At 38.2% G+C, this 21,894-nt stretch overlaps 1 protein-coding gene across 3 annotated transcripts in view; it reads left to right on the top strand.

The window, feature by feature from the left end:
• Window positions 1-21,894, top strand: part of SMARCAD1 (SWI/SNF-related, matrix-associated actin-dependent regulator of chromatin, subfamily a, containing DEAD/H box 1) — a 45,701-nt gene that overhangs the window by 12,532 nt on the left and 11,275 nt on the right. For 2 of the 3 annotated variants that reach the window (XM_054825115.1, XM_054825116.1), the window contains 8 exons: window positions 1,694-1,871; window positions 3,932-3,995; window positions 8,262-8,350; window positions 10,394-10,483; window positions 11,141-11,225; window positions 12,702-13,093; window positions 19,892-20,094; window positions 21,319-21,409. In XM_054825115.1, the coding sequence (XP_054681090.1) occupies window positions 1,694-1,871; window positions 3,932-3,995; window positions 8,262-8,350; window positions 10,394-10,483; window positions 11,141-11,225; window positions 12,702-13,093; window positions 19,892-20,094; window positions 21,319-21,409 (1,192 nt within the window). Of the gene's footprint in view, window positions 1-1,693; window positions 1,872-3,931; window positions 3,996-8,261; window positions 8,351-10,393; window positions 10,484-11,140; window positions 11,226-12,701; window positions 13,094-19,311; window positions 19,406-19,891; window positions 20,095-21,318; window positions 21,410-21,894 lie in introns of those variants that run through there. The other variant, XM_054825117.1, reaches the window with a different exon arrangement.

Consider the following 21,894-nt stretch of genomic DNA (forward strand, 5'->3'; position numbering starts at 1 on the left):
TTGCACAGAATCAGTCAATTGAGTGTCTTTGCACCATGCATTTTAGTGCACGTGTTACCTAGTGTTTGGGGGTTTTGTGATTATTTTTTTCTTTTTGCAGGGTATCCCAGTCCCCCTTATCCTGAATAAGGGACAGAGCAGAAAGTGCATTTTTCTAAAAGGAAGTGCGCCGCAAGCTCCGCTACCAGAGTCACTGTCTGGACTCTGTTGGAAAAAAAGCAGAACTATAACACAAGGTTTTGTGGGTTGGAGTCATACTCATTTAGTGGTTAAATGAGTGTTTCTTCATGCTTGATAAGAATGTGATTATACAGAGAGGACAAGATTTATGATGTGTGTAGCTTTGGCTTTGTTGACAAGTAGCTAGATGTTAACCCCTGATAGGAAAGGATATGGTAATTACAGTGTTACCATTTCCATTTGGATTGATTTTCTTTTCTAAATGCAGTTTGTAAATAAACTTTTTCTTTAGGAAGGCAAAAGAGATCTGAAATACACTAGTAGAATTTTAATATGCTATTTCACAAAGACTTTAAGTGGATGCTGGATTCACCTTCTAAAGCTTACAACTAGATGGCTTGGTGGATTGAAGAGGAATTTGGGTTATTTTTCTTTTTGAAGTTGGTTTTGATTGGGTTTTTTTGTTGGGGTTGTTTTGGGTTATTTTTTACTCTAAGAGGCATAACCAGAGAGTCCACATGGCTGCGCGCGCCTTTTGAACAGGATAGGGCGAAAAGAATTATTTGATGAACAGTTGTCTCAAAATAGTGTGTCTCTCCCATGCAAGCGGCATGTTACTACTACTTTCAAAATTGTATTGCAATCTGCCTGTTGCAACTGCTAAAGAAAGATATAGTGAGGAAAACCAGGTCTCTTTATCTGTAAAGAGACCTGCAGGCAAGCTTTTCTCATGGTGAAGTTACTACAAAATGGCAAACTCCATAAAGTTCACTTAATTTTCATTCAGGAAAGATTTTTGTGTGTCTATGGAGGGCAGTAGGATAGGATACCTGTGCTCAGGTTTAGTCTTGTCTGTGCAACTGAATATCACGAAAAACATAGGGATTGCTTTTGCTGCAGGTTAGCTCTAATGATAAATCTTCCAGTAAATTTAGGACTTTGCTTTTTTCAGAAAGGTTCTTCCCATGTTTAGATGCTTATAGATGCTGCATAAGGATCTTTGAATTTTCTTAGTGAGCTGAAAACTGGGACAGAGAGTTGATACTGCACCTGGAAAGTTTTTACAAAGAACTTGTGCACATCTCTTTTTTCTGTTGAGCAAATAAATACTAGCAAGACTGAGACAAAATTGACATGGTCTGTTGTAATTCACGTTGCTGAAATGATGAAATGTATTAAGATGGTTGTTGCTAAATTGGCAAGTAACCTTTTATAGCACAATATGAGGGTAAATCATGGTATTTCCCTTGTCTGTTCCTTCTTTTTTCTTTCCTTTGCTAAGATGAAATGTGTTTACTACAAACAGAAGACTGTACTTAATCACATATGCTTTATTTTGTCCTGAATAGGAGGTATTGCTTTGGGTAACAAATTGATTCAGTGTTACTGAATGCATCTAAACACATTTTGTACCATCCTGCTGGTTTTGGTTTACAGTAATGTTCTGGTAGAGTAAAACATTCATAAACAGAAACAAATTTTAACTCTTTTTCTCCTCCCCAATACACTGTAGCTCTGAACAGTCTGATGATGATGAACAGCCTGAAAGTGAACTACCCCGGTTGGCGTATGTAAATGGTGGGGATCAGCCGCCAGCTGTGAAGAAGGGCGTAGAGGAAGACATCAGAGACACAAAGCTGCAAACACTGAAGGAACTTTTTCCCCAAAGAAGTGACCAAGAATTACTACAGGTATAATGCTCTGTTCTTTTGATTTTATTTTTATGACTATTTTGTAGGCAGTATTCCTAAGCCTCTGGCTTTGTTAGAGGGATCAGCTTTAATTGTTATTAGCAAAAGGGCGTATCAAATTAATGTATTTTAGGGGAACTACTGCCATGTAATGTTTCCATGTACACATGCATACATACACAGGCGCTTATGTATATGTAAAAAAGAATATATATATAGACACACACACACTTTGTTTACATACATATCTATATTAAAAAACTCCTTTAAATCAACTCAGCAATAGTGAATTCCAGTGTATAGAAAATTTTTCTATTCTTTCCTTCTGTCGTGATGTTTTAGTTCTAGCTATCTTAGTTGATAACTGCCATAACTGCCATTGTGTAGCTAACTGATAAAATGCAGAATGAGTGAAATCATTGCCATCTTCTCCAGTAGATGAAATACTGCCCCCTTGTTTTTATGAAATTTAATACTCAAAGCCTTTTGTACTTCTAGTGAGGCAAAAAGAGAGTAGGTTTGAACTTACTGTAATTTATTCTGATTATGCTAACGTGAACCTGAGATACCCTTGGCCATTGTCCAATGTACAGTACAAATCTACAGTAACATTATAGTAACTTATTACAGTAAAATATCTTCAGTACAGTAAAACATATTTTTAGCAAGGTTACTTTTCAGTCCTGATATGTAACTAGGCTTTCACTAGCTTTAGTTTTCAAAGCCAAATGTGTTTAAATTAATCTTAAGTTTCCTGGCTGTTGAAATGTCATTAAAGAAATACAGAAATTTTACTGGTGCTCCTTGCTGGGTGTGTTTTTTCCCAGTGGATCAAGCTTTATGTTTAGGCTTTCTACTTTAGGAAGACAGAAGGGGTTGCAAATAGCGGTTTTGGAATTTGTCTTCTAGAAGTTGTAATAAAATTTACTTTGTAGATTTCCAGAATGTATGAAGTTTCAATTTTGGCTACATAGAATGTATTTAAACCAAAGACTGAGAAAAGTTCATTGTAGCTTAGAAACTAGCTAGAAATGACGCATGGTGTGTCTGACTGCTGTTTTGTGACTTCAGTGCTGTTTTTAACTACTCAGTAGTATGTAGTGCTGATGGTATTTATTCTCAGGAGAGTGTAAGATAGCTTCTGTATCAGCAGAACTTTGTAGTACGTAGAAGCTGTGCAAATATTTGTTCGCGGTTACATATCCACAACATTTTTTAAGGAAGACAGAGGAATATTAGGCAAATCTATTGTTCCTTCATGAAGGATCTGGAACAGTCTGTCCTCACAAACCCTACACAACTGATGAAGGCTATTAAGAAAAAATCATGAGCCTTTTGAGAAGGAAATTGCGTGTTTATAGCAGAATTGTAAGATGCTGTTTACAAATATGGACAGATACTTGGGAATCAGGATTCCTCCTAACTTAGTTTTTTGTGGGTTTTTTTTGTGTTTTGTAACCTTTAGGCCATTTGCTTCTGTTGCGGTTATTTTACTTGTAAAAAGCATTCTAAAAGTCTCAACATCCAATTTATTTGTAAAAATTATCTACTTTGAGATTATATGTGGATGGAGAAAGAATCTAGGCCTGCAAGGAAGTATAGATAAACTGTGAGGCATGTTACAAGTTTCATGCATGTACTTCCATGAAATCGACCTACGTGATGTAACAGTGTACAGACATTTTATGAGTTAAGAAATTAGTTTTTTGGATCATCTGGTTTTGTGATAATAACATTGAATAGTTTTTAGGAGGATTAAAAAAAAACCCCAGCTTTTAAGTAAACCTGCACAGTATGTTTGTAAAGTAGGAAAAAAAAGCAACAATAAATGAGATTGTATTAAAAATGTTTTCCAGTAAGTTTTTTACAGTATTGCCAAATACAGCTTATGCAATCAGTCTAGCTAATTTGGGACCTGTTAATTTTGTTCTTGGATTTTATAATACGTGCATTTTTGGGGTGTCTTTTTAAAGTGTATTCCAATCATGCTGATCTATCCTTGTTGTCCTCTGTTCAATTGGATCAAATATCATGACTTAGCAGTTGACTTTTTTTTGCAGCTGATAGAATCAGCACGTACGATGGATGAAGCAATAGCTGCTGGTTTGAAGTTCAATGATGAAGGTATGTTTAACAACAACAAAAAAAAACACCAAAAACAAACTTTAGAAGCTGTAGCTAATTCAGTGAAGTAAACTTGATTGGGAGGTATTTAAAAAGTGGTAATGCTATATGTTAAAAGTTATACTATTGTTTGTTGATTGTAATAACACAAAACTGAAATTACAGGCTTTGCAAGGAGAAAGAAAGATCAAAGGAAGGGATGTGGACCAAAATCTGAAAATAGAACAAAAAAGAGTAATTTGTTCTGTGAAGCTCAGGATTGCTTTACATGTATGTCCTTAAGTGATTTCTGTTCTTGCTGGTTTCTTCTTTGCCCAGAAATTGAGGCAAATGGTAATGGGTTAGTGATAGTAATTCTAAATGTTGTAGGTGAGAAACTGGAAAAAAATATACTGGAGTATGTAGCCATTCATAACTAGATATTGTTTGTATCAAGGCACATCACAATTTTCTCTTCAGGTTGACTTGAAGACTTGCTTGTAATTCTGAATAAGAACTATTAGTCTTAAACATTAGACAAATCCCCACAGTTCTATAGCAAAACATCCCCCAAACCATGCCTTTGAGCCCTCAGAGCTTATTTAGGGTTTTTTGTTCTGCATCTGAATTTATGTGGTTTCATGCTGTTATCAAAACAAGCAGACAAAGAAAAAAAACCAAAACAACCCAAAACATGATGTGGAAGTGTGTAGAAAGTGGTTAGCCTTGATATCACCTAAGGCCAGGGTTAAATCTCTTGTCTTATATTGATCTTTTTGACTGATTTACTGGGGTTTGTGGAGGAACAGTGGAAGGTTGGTATGAATATTAACATCACTATAAAAAGCTGATCCATTTCAGCAGTCTCCATCTGTTTGCAGTTCAGTTGTCCATGGTTTTTCTGAGAGATCTTCATGGTTTGCATACAATGGAAACAGCTATTTATGATCACTCTTGATTATTTTAGTTGTTCCAAGTGGTTCATGTGTTTTTTCATACAGTATCCTATGGATTTAGAAGCAATATGTTTAGGAAGCTCATGTGCTGAGAGAGAACAGTTTTACTCCCTTTCTAAAGTAGATTTTTTGCTAATTTGGTTTCCTCTGTGGTACTTACCATATTTTCATCTGCTCATTTTTATATACAACTTCAAAGATTTTTAACAATTATCAGAAAGCTTTAAAACACTGGGCTAATTTTAATGAAGGGTTGCTTCTGTGTTGTGTTTGTGTGTGTGTTTTTGGTTTTTTTTACCTAACCAGACCAACATTTTGAGGTTATTGTGTGTATGATCACATTCTATGGATGGGATTTCTTGGATGCTGGCAATAGAAAACTAAAGGTGACATATTTTTGAGGGACAACTTCTGAGTGCTGCTGCTCCTGGAAAACCCCTTCCTGGAAGCTTATGATTACTTTTCAAGGGTTTAAATTAATATTAAACCAATTTAAGCTAATATATATCCTTAGACTTTGTTGCAGTTCAGTATTTGAACTAAACCACTTTGATTTCTGGTATGTAGGCCCTGCCTTTTGGCCATTTTTGTGTTGATCTAAGAATGCTGTTTCACATCCTTTCAATATGAACACACAGAAAAAATCTTGGCAGCAAAATTCTCACTAATCACAGCTGCTGTATAAAATATTTTGTTAGGAGTAAGCATGCCTGAAAGTGATGGTATAAATCACCTCATTTTGGATACATTTTTTAAAAATGGAGACATTACTGAACATCTGCTTATCTATGTCAATTTATGATAGGGTTTACTTGTTGGGAAGTGTTGACTGAGTGAGAGGTCAGGGACGAGATACAGCTTTGCAAAGCATGGCTTTGCTAAAAAAGTGTGGCAGAGTCATCTTCAATTTTTCTGTCCTTTTGAAATGACAAAAACTTGTATTTATAGCTTGAATTCAGTAGTTATATAGAGCTAAAACAAGAAGCGTTGCAGATGACTTATAGGTAGGAAGATTAGATGTGACACACTGAAAATATGTGTATGAATGAAATATGTGAAGTTACAGTAATACTTGCTGCTTGTGACTTGTTTCTGGTGTTGTTTTCTGTACATCTTGAAAACCATGAAATCAGTGAGGGTCCTTCTGAGCTGAAGCCTTGTGTAAACCTGTCGGACATTCACTGCTTTTTGAACAGGCAGAAATTACTGTTTTTTCTGTAATGGCGGGGGGAAGCCACAGCAATAAGGTTTTTTGGCAGTGGTAGCAGCAAATGACAGTGGGAGTAATTATAGATGCCTCTCTAAATTTTGAGACCCTGGAGCTGGCTTTCTCATAACTCATCATCAAATTTATAGAGAGAACAAGGATTCCTCTGGAAGGCCCAGTGTACCCTGCTTCCACTCCAAGGATGGCTCCTATCTAGCAGTAATGAGTTTCTTCATCCCCTCAGCTATATGCTCCCTTAGCACAGGAAAGAATAATTAAGTGTAACTTGCTAAGTGAATGTCTTCAGAAAGTTGGGATTTTTTTTTTTGCCATTTCTAGATGTGGTGGGTTTCAGAAGACCACGGGTTGATTTCTAAATAATTCTATGTTGCTACAGTTTATTTGACTCCAAATTGCTCACAATTGGGCTTTCTTCAAAGACTATTGAGCACTCAGCCTGTAATTTCAAAGCAGGGAGATCTTCAAAATACTCTTACATGAAGCCCATTTTTTTTATTTTAGGGCAAATGCGTTTGCAGGGTCACCGTTCATTTTCAGAGTTATCCATCCTGAATGTAGTTTTAATTGAGCTTAAGCAGTAATAGCATGAGGCCTCCATGACTTCTACTGCTTTACCCAACAGCAGCCTGACAGCCCTTAGCTTTGATATCAAGACAAACACACATTTCTCAGACTTAAGCTAGTAGCATGGCTTTTCCTGGCAATATTGTTTAAACAAGGTTCTTGGGCAGAAAGGTCAAAGTCTGAATGGTGAAGGAGAGCCACCTCCCTTCCACTAGCACATTCTCTGGATGCTTTGAACTGTGTCTCTTGTGTATATACCTATATATAGAAATACATAAACTTTGAAAAAATGTTATTGGTGGGGTTTTGGTATCTCTTGCCAGATCCTTCATTTAAGGAAGAATTGCTGATGCTTTACTTTTCTGCCTTTGGAATGTTTTAATAATTTATTTTTTAAAAAATACTTATATGTCACATCTCTGATGTCAGAGAGAATGAATGAGTCTAGTAGAAAATGTATTTAAAGTATTTCCGCACAAAATGTCTTTTTGTGCAAAGATGTGGCTACTTAATTTTCCACAACTAAAACTGTTTTGGTCATCCAGGCGGTCTTTTGGATTGGAAAGCAAGCGTGCTTTTTGTGTGTGTGTGTGTGTGTGCGCGCGCGCATGCTTGTACATTGGTCTCCTTGGGCAGTCTGGGAGGGGAGGTTGGCCAGAGATGCTGGTATCAGACATCACAGTTCTCCAGGCAGTTATTCTTCAAAAAAAGATTTAAATTGCAGTACTATTTCAGATCATGGGCTAGGAATTTTTACAATAATTTGGTTTGGTAGCAGTTGCTGCTTTAAGCAAAGCTAATGTGCGGAAATAGTGGTAATGTGTTCTTGCCTTCATGAACTGCGCACAGCGGCAGTCAGAAAATGCACCTGACTGGGCAGGTCTTAATGCTATGATGATAATCTCTTGATAATCACCAGGGCCCAAAGATATTAAGAACTTTCTGGACTCATATGAATTATTCATAAATAATATGGTTATCACTGATATTTAGTTATCACCAACTTTAATATGCATAGTTTTTTTTCAGACATTTGGATTTAATGTTGAAAACTGTTTGGTTGTAACCTCTCTGGTGTGCACCTGAGCCAGAAATCAGTCATCAGCACTTCCAGATTGGCAATGATGTATATATTCCAACTTGTAATTGGGGTTCAACCTTGATTAAATACCACCTTTCCAAAAGCAGTCAACTTGAATAAAAACAGATATATACCTTTATGCAACTTGTGTGTAAAACACTTGGCTGCTATTAAAAAAAAAAGTTATTTCAGTTTTTATATATGAGAGGTAATTGCTTGATTAATTCCCACACTACTGAAGAAAAGTTAGAGGTAAATAAACATGTACTTGAAGCAGCTGCTTTGCTTGAAGTTTCAATGTATCTGTGGGCTGTAATAGGAAACTATCATGGAGACTGTAAACATCTTGTGCAGTTAATAAGTAGCTACTATAACGTTGGTTTGAATGATCCTACTGTTTTGGGGTGAATTTAATGAAAGTAATTAATACTTCTTTTCTGCCTTGATTGTTTTTAAAGCTGCCTCTCGTAAGAGGAAACTGAAAGGTTCTCCCACAAATTGCAAAAACAGCAATGAGCGAGCCACAAAAAAGGCAAAAGATAATTACGTAAGTACTGTTTCTTTTCTCTCTCTGCATTGTACAATAAGTGGAATTACCTGACTTGGTCAATGACAGTGGTATCATGAACTTGATGCGTTTTATCAGAAAATCCAATCAAATTCAAATCTTGCCATCTGAATGAGATTTTTCTACTTTCTTCTCCATGGCAGTTCTGAATAGAACTGCCTGCTTTGTTCTTTAGTGTTTGTGGATTTGTACCCCAATAGCCTGTTCAGTGGAAGTGGTTGATGGCAGGTAGCAATATGTGAGGTGCTGAGCACCATTCAGTTCTTGTGAGCATCAGTGGGAGTTATAGACTACAGATCACCTTGCCTCATCAGGTCATTCCTTGTGTTTCCTCAAATAGATGAAGTTCAACATCTGTTGCTACTGTTCTTCTGTGTTTATAGGAGTAATGTTGTTTATGTATATATATGAAACTATGACTTAAGGAAATCTCTAAAAGGAATTAATTGGTAATGTTTAAAGGAATGAATACTTTGACCTCTGCTAATAAAAAGGAGCTATGTAACGATCCTGGTGCGTTCAGGTTGGTATTTGGCAGATCTTATGCACAGTCCTACAGTGCTGTCGTGAGGCCAGCTCCCAGGCATCCCAGTAGACATCCTTGAAAACCACTTATGGTAGAGAAAGGGCATTCTACAGTAAACACTGGAGGCTGGATGGAGGATGGTGACTATCTTTGTGTTGAGATTGAACTAAATATTGTCATCGGTCAGAATAAAATCAAGAAAACACAGAGTTTTCCATGGAAGCAAAAATAATATTACTCTGATATTGCCCTACTTCCTGCAGGAGAGCTGTGAATTTTGTGATGCAAGATTTGCTGGAGTTTGGGTTTGTTCTTCCTCACCAAACCCCTGGGTTAGGTTACAAAGGAGACTTTACTGAATTATTACCCAGCCAGCCTAGCAAACAATGCTTCGCTGGACCTGGTTTCATGCAGCAGTTTGATTTCTGTGCTTAACAGTTCTATCACAGTCAAAAGGGGAAAGGTTGGGAAAAATAAAGCTGAAATGTAGGTTTTTAGAATTTGTAATAGAGAATTGTAGTGAGAAAACTTGCAGGGGTGTTTTTCTCATGCTTGCTTTTCCTCTGGTTCCTAAGCTGCTTCCTAAGACTAGAGCGTACTTTGCCAGCTATTGTATGTGCTCACTGTACTCTTAATGATACCATAGGCTCATTGAGGAAAGGAGCCGTGTCCTGTTGCTCGGAGGGCTTCTGGGTGATCTGGTTTGTGCTCTCTCAGCAAATAGCATCATTCAGTGAAGTAAATATTGATCAAACCTGTTGGCATCTCTGCTGTAGATAAGTATACCTGTAACCACTTTGCATTCAAAGCTCTGTGAAGAAACTTGCTTAGTTCTTTGTGGTAAAAACATAACAGAGCAGCTTGTGGCATGTAGAAGTTTTGGCACTCGTTCATAAGAAACCTCCCTTTTTGCAGGCTGATAGTAGCTGTTAGTGAAGCTATTGTTGATGAAAACTTCTGCCAGGTCTTGAAGTGACTCCATGGTGCTGTGACACAGTATTTGTGGATTTTTTTTTTACCCATAAATCTTCATATAAACACACCATTTGACGTGTTTATAGACCTTGGTGGGTTAAATACTGCACACTTGGTAATCTAACCTGACTGACTGTTAAACCTGCCATCTTCTGCCTTAAATACCATCCAGAATCACTGCTAATTTTTTATTTTAAAGAAATGTAAACTAGATAGTTCTAAATTATTTATAGTTTGCTATGTAAATTTGCACTGCGTATGCTTATTGAGTAAAGAATGCCAGTCTTTCATGACTGAAGATGTTTCCATGCTTACGAAAGTATTGGTCTTATTTTGATCCTTGGCTACGTATGAGGAATCACTTCTGCAACTTGGATTTGTCTTCAGTGCTTTTGTCATTTAGAGTGGCTCTTTAAGAATAAGCAATATTGATTAGATTTTTGATTTTTTTTTTGTTTCTGTGCTTGTAATTTACATTAAATCTAATAGATCTCTTTTTTTTTTTTTTTTTTTTAATGTAGCTGGGTGAGTCAGAACCCCAAAGACAATGGGAGAGGCAAGAGATGCTTGTGAAGAAGCTGCAAAATACATTCCCTGGACTGGATAAGGAGGTGAGCTCATGTGGCCGGATAGCACATCAGGTTTTGATTTTTAAGAAAACTGCAGCTGTTGATAGTCCAAATGAAACAGTTCTTACACCAGCAGCACTCTTGGAAAGAGCCCAGGCTAGGAAGGTCTTAGCTATTGCTGCTTTTGGAATGTAGCTTGCCTTGAACTGAGAGGAGTTGGATGTAATCAGGACTATATGGAACTTCTCATGCTACTTTTTTGGTCCCATGACAAGCCTGGCATAGTCAAATTTGATGATGTGTTATAAAAATGCATGGGGAAATTATCCCTCCCTCTCTCTCACACTCTTCTCCCCTGGACGGCTAGGTATACTGTATTCTTTGTATTAGTTTGGTACCTGACAATACTCAGCATCTGGGCAGGACATTTTAATACTGAGCTTTAAATTTTTGGAAGCACAGCTTGTTTATGTGTGTTCTTACCCTTTTGAAAAGTGGCGTGCAGCTCTGTCTAAACTGAGTGTATAGGATAATCTGAAGGGTTTTCTTCTTTTGATTTTCTTTATTTTGAATCATCTGATTTACGAGAGGTTTCTTTGTCTTGTGCAATTAAAATTGTTAGTCCCTTAATGTTATTATGCACGGAAATTTAGTTTTTGCTTCTCTTACCACAATACAAAATTTCTTATATTTTACTAGGAACTGAGAGATGTACTTCAGGAACATAATTGGGTGTTTCATGAAGCACTGGAGGCCCTGAGAGTATTTGCAGAAGATGATGAGGGTAAAGACAGATTTATAATCCATTTTATCCCAAGATAAACCAGACTTGTGATACAAATCTTTTCTAATGTCCAGCAATGATAGTCCTGACGGCACTATGCCTAGAAACTTTAACTTGAAATTACTATTATGGGGAGGATAAAAGAAGAAAACTCAATAGTTCTGTATTTTTAAGTGTCATGATTATTTTATCTTTTGCTCTGTAAGTAGAGATAAATATCTTTGCCTTGCTAATACAAATTTACATAAGAAGTTGTAATTAGCTATGGATAGATCATAAAATGTATTTTGAAATGTGTCAAAGCTGGCACCTGCTCCCCTCCTGCTTGTTTAAAAATAAGTTTTGTTTTTTAACTGGAGTAATTTGTAAATCAGTAAGTGCAAATATAGGTGACAAGTGACATACGTTATTTTATCCTTTTAAAATATATTATAGGAGACAAAAATACTAGAAATGGAACTTAAATTATGCAACCAATTTATAAATACCGGTGCATTAAATGTGGTAGGGAGCAAGAACTGTGATTCCAGGTAAATCTGTGAGTTATAACTTAAATACTGTTTAATGAGTTGATTACTTTTCAGAGTGTTACACAGCTGTCCGATATGTATATGTTTTCCTGTACCAGCTATTTAAGTATTCTTGGGATAGGATAGTGTTCTTAATTGGATTCTTTATGAGCAGAGAGAGAGCTATCAGTATGCATAAAGTTGGGTCCTTACTGCTGCTGCTTCTGAGAAGGTAGACATTGGGGTTGGAGTCAATCAGCAGCAGGGTGGGGTTGGGCAGAAGAGAAAATGTTGTAACTCCTTTCTTCCAAAGAGGGAAGAAAACTACACACAAGTCACTTCTGAAAATGACTTGCTCACATTCTGTTAAATAACCTCTATGTTACTTTAAGACAGTGGGGTTGTTTTGGCCAGAAATACATCATTCTTCCAGCCTCTTTACCGAGTGCATGTTTTTGTTGTCCCAACTCTAATGCTCTACTAAGATGCATTAAAATGGAAAAAATACGTAATTTTGGCAGTGAACGTAGGCTTCTTTTCTAAAATCAGCAGAATCAGTATCTCTGCAGTCAGGTCGAGTGGGACCAGTATCTCATCACAGCGATACATCAGAGTTCTTAACTATCTGCTCTTACCTCAGAGCTTCTGCAGCTCACGCATATTACATAGCATTGATCATCTGTATTTTAAGATACTGACTTAAAACCTTCTGCTATTTGAGCAGTATATAAATTAGCATTGCTCATCTTATACTCACAGTTGGTACTATTTACATGTTTTAAACAGACTTGCATGGTGTTTGCTCCTTTTTTTTCCTTCTTAGTAACACCTGCTGTTGAGTTGCTGTGTATTAAATACTACAATTGTGTTTTATATCTATATAGGTTTTATTTTGCAAGAACAATGGGTTTTAATTCTCCCTTAACCAGTATGTGTTGACATCGTGCCTTCTGTATTGCATGCACAGGCATGGAATTTCCTCCCAAAAGTGAAGCTTCTGACTGGACTGAAGCCTCCGCCAAGAGCAGAAGCGATGAGAGTAAAGAGAAGCCAAAGCAGAAATCTTCCGGGAAAGAGCAGAATGGCTTTCGGAAGAAGGACAAAGGCAAAAGGAGCATTTGGAGTACTAAAAGAGAAACAGAAGACTCAGAGGACGAGTCAGCTTCTGAAGATGGTGGTAGCTCCCTTGATGAGGACTACAGCAGCAGTGACGAAGTGATGGAGGACAGCTACAAAGCGAAAATCCTCAGCTTCCTGCAGGATGCTTCCCCAAGCGAATTGACTTTGATTCCCCAGTGTTCTCAGAAAAAGGCTCAGAAGATAATAGCGCTCCGGCCCTTTAACAGCTGGGAGTCTCTGGTAGGTCTGCATTCTTCTTTTCCTATCCCCAGCCTGCCTAGAGTCAAGGTGGCTTCAGCCTAGGGAGGCTTAGATGGGTGGCCTTATCCTGATTAGGCTAAAATGCTATGTTCCTCCTAAGCCAATAGCATTTCAAATAGTGTCATATGACCTGATTTTGAATGAATTAAGGGATGATTTTCCTGGAAAACTCAAGCTGATTGGCTGACATTACTGTCACTCACTCTGTAGCATAGAAAGTTGGTTGATTTCACTGCAGAAGAAGAAATTAGAGCTTTCACTTGGGAAGGAGGTGTTTGCTAGCCTGTTCTGAGCTCTTGTAGCTGAAAACCCATGCAGAAGGCAAGAATGTGGCGGGACCTTTACTGCAGACACTTGAGTAGCAGCAGCAGCAGCTTCCGGGGTAGCTCCATGATTGAAGGTGCCAGCATGGATATTTTCAGTTTCATACAAGAAACAGTTGTTATCTTTCTTTTCTGTCTTTTTTTCTTTAATGTACTGCAGCTTAGTCTCTAGCATGGTTTTGCTAGCTGAGCAATGCAGCCATTTTTTGTGGAGCGAGCTGCTGCATTTTTATTAATGAAAGGTAGAGCATCAGAAGGCTAAACCACAATCCACAATAGAAGGGAAAACGGTATCTCTTGGTAAGTAGATTATCTACTGTCACTGGGATGTTACTTTCAAATGTTTCCCATGGTTGGTTTGTTGCCTTCACGTTTCATGCAGTTTCAGTTAACTGCAAGGTATCAGATCTGATAAGAGCAACATACTGGTAAGAAATTTGAAGTGCGTTACGGCAGATTTTCTTGGTTTAATATATTAGTGCTTTGGATTTTAAAGTACTAACTATGCATAGGCCCTCTTACAGAGTAATTGGTATGTTTTTTCATCAGTATGTGTTCTGCAACATCCCCCACTGATGTATGCAAGATCTACTTGTATTTTTTCAGAGCAGAATAGAACTTCTTCAATATGTGTAAAACAATAACATTTATTAGTCGGTGTTTTAAATGTTTTACCACAAAACAGTAAGAGATACTAAACAGATTTTTAAGGAAAACAGAATGATCTTTGTATGTTGTGCTGCAAGGGGGGAGACAAGAGGAGGATACTTGGAAAAAAAAAATACAAGGTGCAGGTATGCTGCAAAAGAAATCCGTTTTGCCCCAAGCCTTTGGCTTCTCATAGAACATCTGTCATACAGCTATTCCTTTCTAAACTTGTTGGATTTTGCCTGAGCTTAATTCTTTGCAGAAATATTTGCTACAGGGCTGTTCTCCTTTTCTCTGTGTAAAATATTTAACAGAAAAAAAAGCTGCATGGGCCTGTTTGCGTTCAAAATTTGTCTTTCATAAAGATTGCTGCTGTCAGCAACCACATGTTTATGTAGTATTGTGAATACTTGCCCAGAGTAGAAGTAGTTTGCAGCAGATTTTAGCAGATGTTTCATATCAGTGTGGATTTAATTGTTTATAAAGATCCAGTAGCTCAGTGACCCACTGTTTTTCCTACTAATTAATGAGTGGTAGAATAATGGAGAGAACTGATTCAGTTTCAGCCTTAAAGAAATTGGCTTAGTTTTAAGGTCTCTTTACTGTAATGGTATCTTTCATAACAGAATGTAAAGCACTAGAAGTTGTTACTACTTGCTCATTATTAGAATTGAGAGAGATATTAAGGCTCTCAGCCTGAGATTAACCCTAAAGCCTACTTACTTGGAAATTGAATGTCCTATTCCAGGAAAACGTAAATTAAACTGTCTTTTTCATTCTAGACAACCTTTTTAAGTTGGACTAAGATTTTTTTTTTAGATGGATTTAAATGAATTTCAGGCCCGTGAAGTTAATGCTTGAAAACTTATTCTTTGCAGCAGATATTTAAGACAGATGTTTAACTTGATCTAGTAACACTTAAAATACACAGGAAAAAAATGTAACAAACATGGTTCTCAAAAAAAAAAAACCAAAAAAAAACCAACCCACTGAAAACGTTGTTGCTCACAAGGATTAATTCCTTTGGCAATTTAGAAATGCCCATACTATCAACTACATTTTCCAGGAGGGTAGTTTTATCCAGCATTCAGTGCTGGAGAGGACTAGCTGGGAATGCCTCCTCTCAAGCACTGCCTTGCATAAAGAGTGCTCAGGTATGTCCTTGAGGCTTCAGATGTCTATCTCCTCGTTTGGAGAAGTGCGAGGACCTGCGGCCTCTCTCCAGAATAAATTGTGTGCATAGGGAGGGTAGTAGGTAACAAAAAAGATTGGCACGTGTGCTCTGAGAGCAGTGCACCTTTCTGAGTACTCCTTGTATTCACAACTTAAAATTGCACATTGCTTTCTGAGGGCAGAAGGTTTGGCAGGGTGGTCCCAGGTGCCCATGCTGGAGGAGCAAGCCCAAGCGTGGAGCTGAGACAGAAGGGGGTATGATGCCCAAATGGGAGATGTTGGAGCAGAAGTGGATGAGGAGCAGCTCTCCCCTGCTGAGAATTGGGGATTATAACGCAAGGGGAGCAGATGGGGATGCAAGGGTAGGCAAACTAAAGGGTGGTCGGCAGAAAGTGGGGCTGTGAGGGCTAGGAGGAGGAGGAGGGAGGAGCACCAAGAACATGGCTGGCTGTGGAGGGCAAGGCGAAGACAAGGGGTCAGAGCAGACTGCGGGACCAGGTGAAGAGATAAGTTAACCTCCCTGCATCCTGGTCTGATGTCACGTGTTAGGTAGCTTTTGTGCAAGGGGCCAGTGTTCAGTGATGTTTTCCTCTCACGGTGCGGGCTGGCTCTGTACCAGCTTCGCGCTGTCCTCTCCTGATGGGTCCTTTCCTATGTTGGCTTCCCACCTTCCTTTCCTGTTTGCTTCAGGGTCTTGGTGACCCCGCACTGGCACATACTGTGGGCTGGCAGGCAGCATGATTTCTTTCCGCAGTGGAAGCGCTTCTGGGCACTCATCGCCCTTCCTTCTCACCCTCACTCCTCTAAAAAAAGCTTGTTGGCACTATGTTATAGTTTAACTGCCCTTTCTTTTCCAGACTGCTGGAACTGGGCAGTGCTGGAGACAGCAGGTCTCAGGCTGTAAGCACGATCGCGTAACAGCAATACCCCCTGTGTTCAGTGTGTGTCACGAAACAAGGGCAGAGCCAAGACTGCCTCCAGAAGGAGCCCAGCTGAGGGTTTTCTGGGGTCTGGGGAGATGTTCTGTTCCTTGGCCTGTTGTGTGTGCCCAATGCAGTTTTATACTGCGTCTGGTAAATGCAGGGGTACAAACTGGAGGGAGTTTAATGCTGTTTCTTATTTTTAAGGTTTATAATTGTTAACCACTTGCATTTCCTTTTAGTGTAGCGTATCTGTATGAGATTTACTGTATCCTCTCATTTCTCTCATTCACAGTATTATTCCATTACAAAATAAGCCATCTGTCTTAGATTTAAAGACTTAATGTGAATTAAACAATGTCTGTTGTTTTTAAAAATTGAGTACATGTAAGTTAAACTGATGCAAAATATTACATAGAAATTCTGACATAGCATATATTTAGCTTATCACTTTTAGGGAAACGGGAGAACTGAGCAGTCAAAGATGGACTTGTTCATCATATTCTGTATGCTGCAACAGTGTATGAGCTAGGAGGTGTAAACTCAAGGGTGGGTAGCTTCAGCTTTTTTATCATCTCTCATTTTGTTTGGCTGCACATGTACAAAGTGCTACGAAAACCAAACTAGCAGGAAATTCAGAAGTACCTTGCACCAAAGCAAACTGAAGGGAAGCAGCAAACGCATCAAGTTAGAAATGGGAGCTGCTTAAAGTGCAACTGGAGTTTGTTGATTGAGGTTGAGGCTGACTTTCACCCTTAAGCAGTAAAGTGATACCCTAAATCACCTTCAAGTGGTGTAAGGTAAGCTCGAGCAGAGCACGCCAGCATGGTGGCTGTGCACCATGGGACATTGCTGCAGCCCGGGACTCCAGTGGACCTTTCTTCAAAGCATGCTGTGGAAGCTCATGGGTTCAGTTGTCTGTGGTGGTCTCACATTTTTGGACCTCATTTGAAATAAATGAACCTGGGAGGATGTCAGAACCTCTAGTAAATCAAAGACTACCTGAAGATCTGCTTTGTGTTCTGCACAACAGGGTAACATCGTGTGTTTTACATGTAAACCACTGGCTAAAGGTTTTCTTGTTGTAACGTGGAGATGAATGTTAATGTGCTGGCACGAAACAATACAATTTTTGTTAATAACAGATGGCTTCATTCTCCACGCCTTTATTTATAGATCACAGGATTTACATTCATGACAACTCAAGCTTTAGGCATCAAAACAAATGTTGAAATTTTTAATCGCCTATTAAAAATCATGTTGTTTGTCTCTCTCTATTTCTGAATAGAGGTGTCTATGTAAAAAAAAACTTCTTCGCAAGTGTTGACATGTGTGCCTTAGCCTGGTTTAACCTATGAGTGTTGGTAAACTTTTTGGGTTTTGTTTAAAATGGAACAAAACCACAAACAAAAAAAACCCCCAAGACTGTAACAGCAGGCTGTCAGTAGAGGGCATCACTCTTTTTTTTCTTCTTTTTTCTTTTTTTTTTATCAAAGCATAGCCTGCTTGTATGCTTCAGCTTAACAAAGCTTGCTTTTACTCTGCAATGTGGCAATGTTGATCAGCTACTTAACACATAATAGCTGGATCATATGACCCCTTCTTTTTTTAAGGAAGGAATTCTAGGGGCATATATGCCTGTGAAGTCTTGTGCTAAACTTTAACAGATCCCTGATTTAAAATTCAGAAAAATCTGTGTGGAAATTACTTCTGTTTTAACAAAGGAATGGCAAATCTGAAGGATCTTGTATTCTTCAATTCTTTAAATCCATAAAAAAGGCAGATGTCTGTTTTTTGCACTGAAATAACTTTATGCATAAATACACATGAAGATACTGTAATTACAAATGTGACCTCAGTTACTGCAGAAATAGATTTATTAGAAGGTTTTGCACTTTCTGCAGATGGCCCTACATGGAATCCAGGAAAAGCTAATGGGTCTGAAGGGCCTGGCTTGACACAATTTCAGGCTTCTTGGCTCTAAAATGGAGAATATCCATATTGTAGTGAAGATACAAAGTTTAGTGGAAGGACATATAAACTAACTAGTGTGGACTTGAGGAAACAAATGGTGGAAGTAGGGCTTCTGTGTCAAAATTAATAATGCTTTATAGTTTAAAAGGAAAAAAAAATCAGGACAATTTAAGTTTTAAAGACATGGTGTCACATGCTAGGTCTGTGACTGGCACAAGGTTGTGAGAATGAGGCTTGTGCGTAGCAGTTCTCACAACAAAGAGATCAAGAGCTCTTGGAGAAAGCATGCATTCATGATTGATGTGGGAAAGATTGTGACATGGAGCTGTTACTTTAAAACAAAAAAATATCGGTGCTAGATTAGACGCATCTTCTAGCAAGCATGAGTGAAGCAACCTCTGCTCTTAGTAGTAGACTCAGAGCGGAGGAAGTTAGTGTTGGTCAAGGCAGGAACACATGTTTTGAGAAGATGAGGACATGGTGCAGAGCAGTTACAGCACTTAAAGATCTCTTCTCTGCCAAGATAGGGAATACCCTATTGTGGGACAGGGAGCCACAGTGATGCTGAATGTGGGCTGTTCACATGGCTCGGCTGCAAGCTTTTGATTCAAACACTGCTGTGCTTTATCTTTGCAAACCAGGCACGCTAAGGAGCAGTGGACAGGCCTTGTGGTAGTTTGTATTTACATTGAGATTCTGGTGTCTTGACTTGTCCTCTGCCAGCTTGTTTGCTGTGACATTTAGAAAATGTATTTGTGTGTTTTGTTTTGTTTGTCCCTCTGTAAAATGAGGATAATACTGACTTGATACATGCACAAAAAATGGAGAAACTGAATGGTCCTAAAGCTTTGTCAGGATGATGGTACTGACTATGAAAATATATTGGCAAGTGCTAATGACCTGGTAGATTTGTGTAAGTTTGTGTTTCTTAGGTTTCACAGGAGGTTGGGTTCATTGCAAGAAAAAAGAGTTTAGGTGAATCTTAGCTTTGTGAAGAAATTCTCCCCCAACACTGAAATGTGAAGAACTGAAAAAAAGGAACCAATTCTTGCTGACCTTTTGGGACTGTCAGTACTTGACCACAAAAAAAACTGACATAGTTTTGGGAAACTTCTTATGCCTTAAGTCTTTATTTTTTCTGGTCTGTCTAAGTCTGGCTTGAATGTGCTATTTGTGGTACAGTTAGAACTGGGACCGAGTAATGCTGAGCTCCGGACGGATTTATAACAAAATCGTAATTGCCTTCTTCATAGGTTGGTTTGCCTCGATACCTGCATTATGCTTACATCTTATATCTTTAGTATCTAATAGGGATTGCTTAAAATAAGATTGAATGATAATCAGTATTTTTTTTTTCTTCCTTTTGTGGTTTTGTTCTGTTAGTGGGCCTGGCCTTCATAGCTTGCTTTGTGCTGTACGTTGCTTTCCCTGGAGGGTTTTAAGAGTTTAAAGCTCCTATATTATATAGTAGAAACTTTTCAGAGAAATTATTGCTTTTATTTTAAGATATGTTTTACAGTGTGAGGGGCTGTAATGATGACTTTCAAGTGTGGATTCACACAGTCTTGCAGCGGGCCAAGTGTGTAAGGAATATTTCAAGTTTTGAGAGGAGATCAGGATGCTGTTGCTGTCTGATACTTGAATTACTTGCTGCCTGCAGCTGCTGTGGATTTTCACCGTGGCACCTTTGCTGGTATTACCAGTGTTCATAGTATTTTTTAATTATTATTATTTTGCAGTTTACAAAAATGACTAAGACTACTGGTTTGTCAGAAGACATAGTGTGGAACTGCAAGATACTGCTGAAGGAGAGGGACGTGGTTCTAAAGCTCATGAATAAATGTGAAGACATTTCAAATAAACTGACAAAACAAGTAACCAGGATTACTGAAGACAGAGGATGTGGATGGAACATAGAGCAACCCTCCATTCTGAATCAGAGGTATCTTTCTGGTTTTTATACTTACAAGGGTGTCAGATAGTAAGGTGTACTTGAAGACTGCATTTTCAGAACTGTAGTCTCTCAAAGTACACTTGCAAATGTTTGACGATTAGCAGCTCTCAGTGAGCGAGATAGTGACGTGCAACACTTGAGGAAATCCAACAGATGTTTTCACATGTATCAGGAAAGCTGGTAAGGAGGATAAGAACATAAAACCAAAAAGATATAACAGTGCTCAATACGTTGTTGTACTTGCTCCAGTTTTTGATGAATGTAGAAGCTAACCTTGAGTGATGGGATCGTGAGTTGTTGACTTATTTCAGACAAAAGGCCAAACAAAACTGCTTCTTTAGTGGAGGACCTTATATTTCAAAGATGTCAAATTGAAATGAATCTGAGCAAACTTGTAAAGTTTTATCAGCTGGACTGAAGACCTCTGTCAGGAAGTTCAGATGTATGAAATGATCTGGAACTCTGTATCCAGTGGGAGACACACCGGGGATGTGTTGAGGGGAAGGATTTATTTCTGTGAGGTAAATTAGTAAGGATCTCCAAATGGATATTGGGAATAAAGAGAGAGCTTAGGAGGAATGGAAATGGATATGGTGGGGGGCATTATCCTGAAGGTTAGGATGCATAGGGGTGAAGTGGGAATGGCCATAGTAGCAACCTGGATTTTGAGCTGTATCAAAAAAAAATCCTGAGAGGAAGAGGGAACTGTTTGGAGGAAGCTTATCAGTGATGTTTCTTCTTCGGCAAAAATGCTGAACTGGGTGGCTTGCTGTTGAGTGTGTTTTGTGGATTGTGTGTGTTTGGTTTTTTGTTCAGTGCTGACACCACCAGTAATTGTACAACAGAGCAAACTTAGTGGTGCAGCTGCTAAGTGCCACTTAATTTTTTGCGTATTGTAAAAATTAGCAGTTGTGTAACTGGTTTTAACTGGTTGTGGATCACTGATTTTAGAAGAAAGGTATTTATTGTAACGTTCATTTTGATCATTTAAGATGTATGAAAATTCAGATGAACTACTTAGTTCAGAAATGCTCTTTGGTACTCAGGTGACTGATTAAATTTTGTGGTTTTCACTACACGAGGAGATCTGGAGTGCGTTAAAATATAGGTCATGTTAAATTTGCCATTCTGTAATTTAACATAAGTGTAAAGTTGCGTTTCACATAGAAAAAAATCAAAGATGGTAACGTGTTAAGCTTGATTTCTTAACAGTTTGGAACTCAAGCCATATCAGAAGATTGGTTTGAACTGGCTAGCACTGCTGCATAAACACGGATTGAATGGCATATTGGCTGATGAAATGGTAAGTGTTAAACTGATTATTTAAAAATCGTTAAAAGTTTTGCAAATTCTTTAATTTCCTAAAAACCCCAAGCAGATTATAAGTAATTTGTTTTAGGTAATAAATTGCAAACAGTTTCTCAAAATGTTTCAAAGCTGCTGAGCTCTTACTTTCAATTTGAAAGTCAAAGGTAGCCTAAGATTCATGCACAATGATAATTACAAGTCACATGGTCTCTTCTGATGCAATGGAAGCAGTTTCTACCACAATAGAAACCTCAAACCATTCATTTTAATAGCTCCTTGCCCATAAATGTAACTCATTCTACTTGTCCGGCGTGTAGTTGTAGTGAGCCCCTATCTTCTGTATTTCTCCATCAGTTTCAAAACAGGTAGTTAACAATACAGAAAAACCTAAGCGGGTAGAAACCTCTGCTTCTCCAGCATTTCAACCATCTGTTGTCATGACGCTCCCTATAAGTTTTGAAACAAGAGAGAAAAGCTTAC

The sequence above is a fragment of the Grus americana genome, chromosome 4 (genome assembly GCF_028858705.1).
Source record: "Grus americana isolate bGruAme1 chromosome 4, bGruAme1.mat, whole genome shotgun sequence".
In the NCBI taxonomy this organism is placed as follows: Eukaryota; Metazoa; Chordata; class Aves; order Gruiformes; family Gruidae; genus Grus; species Grus americana.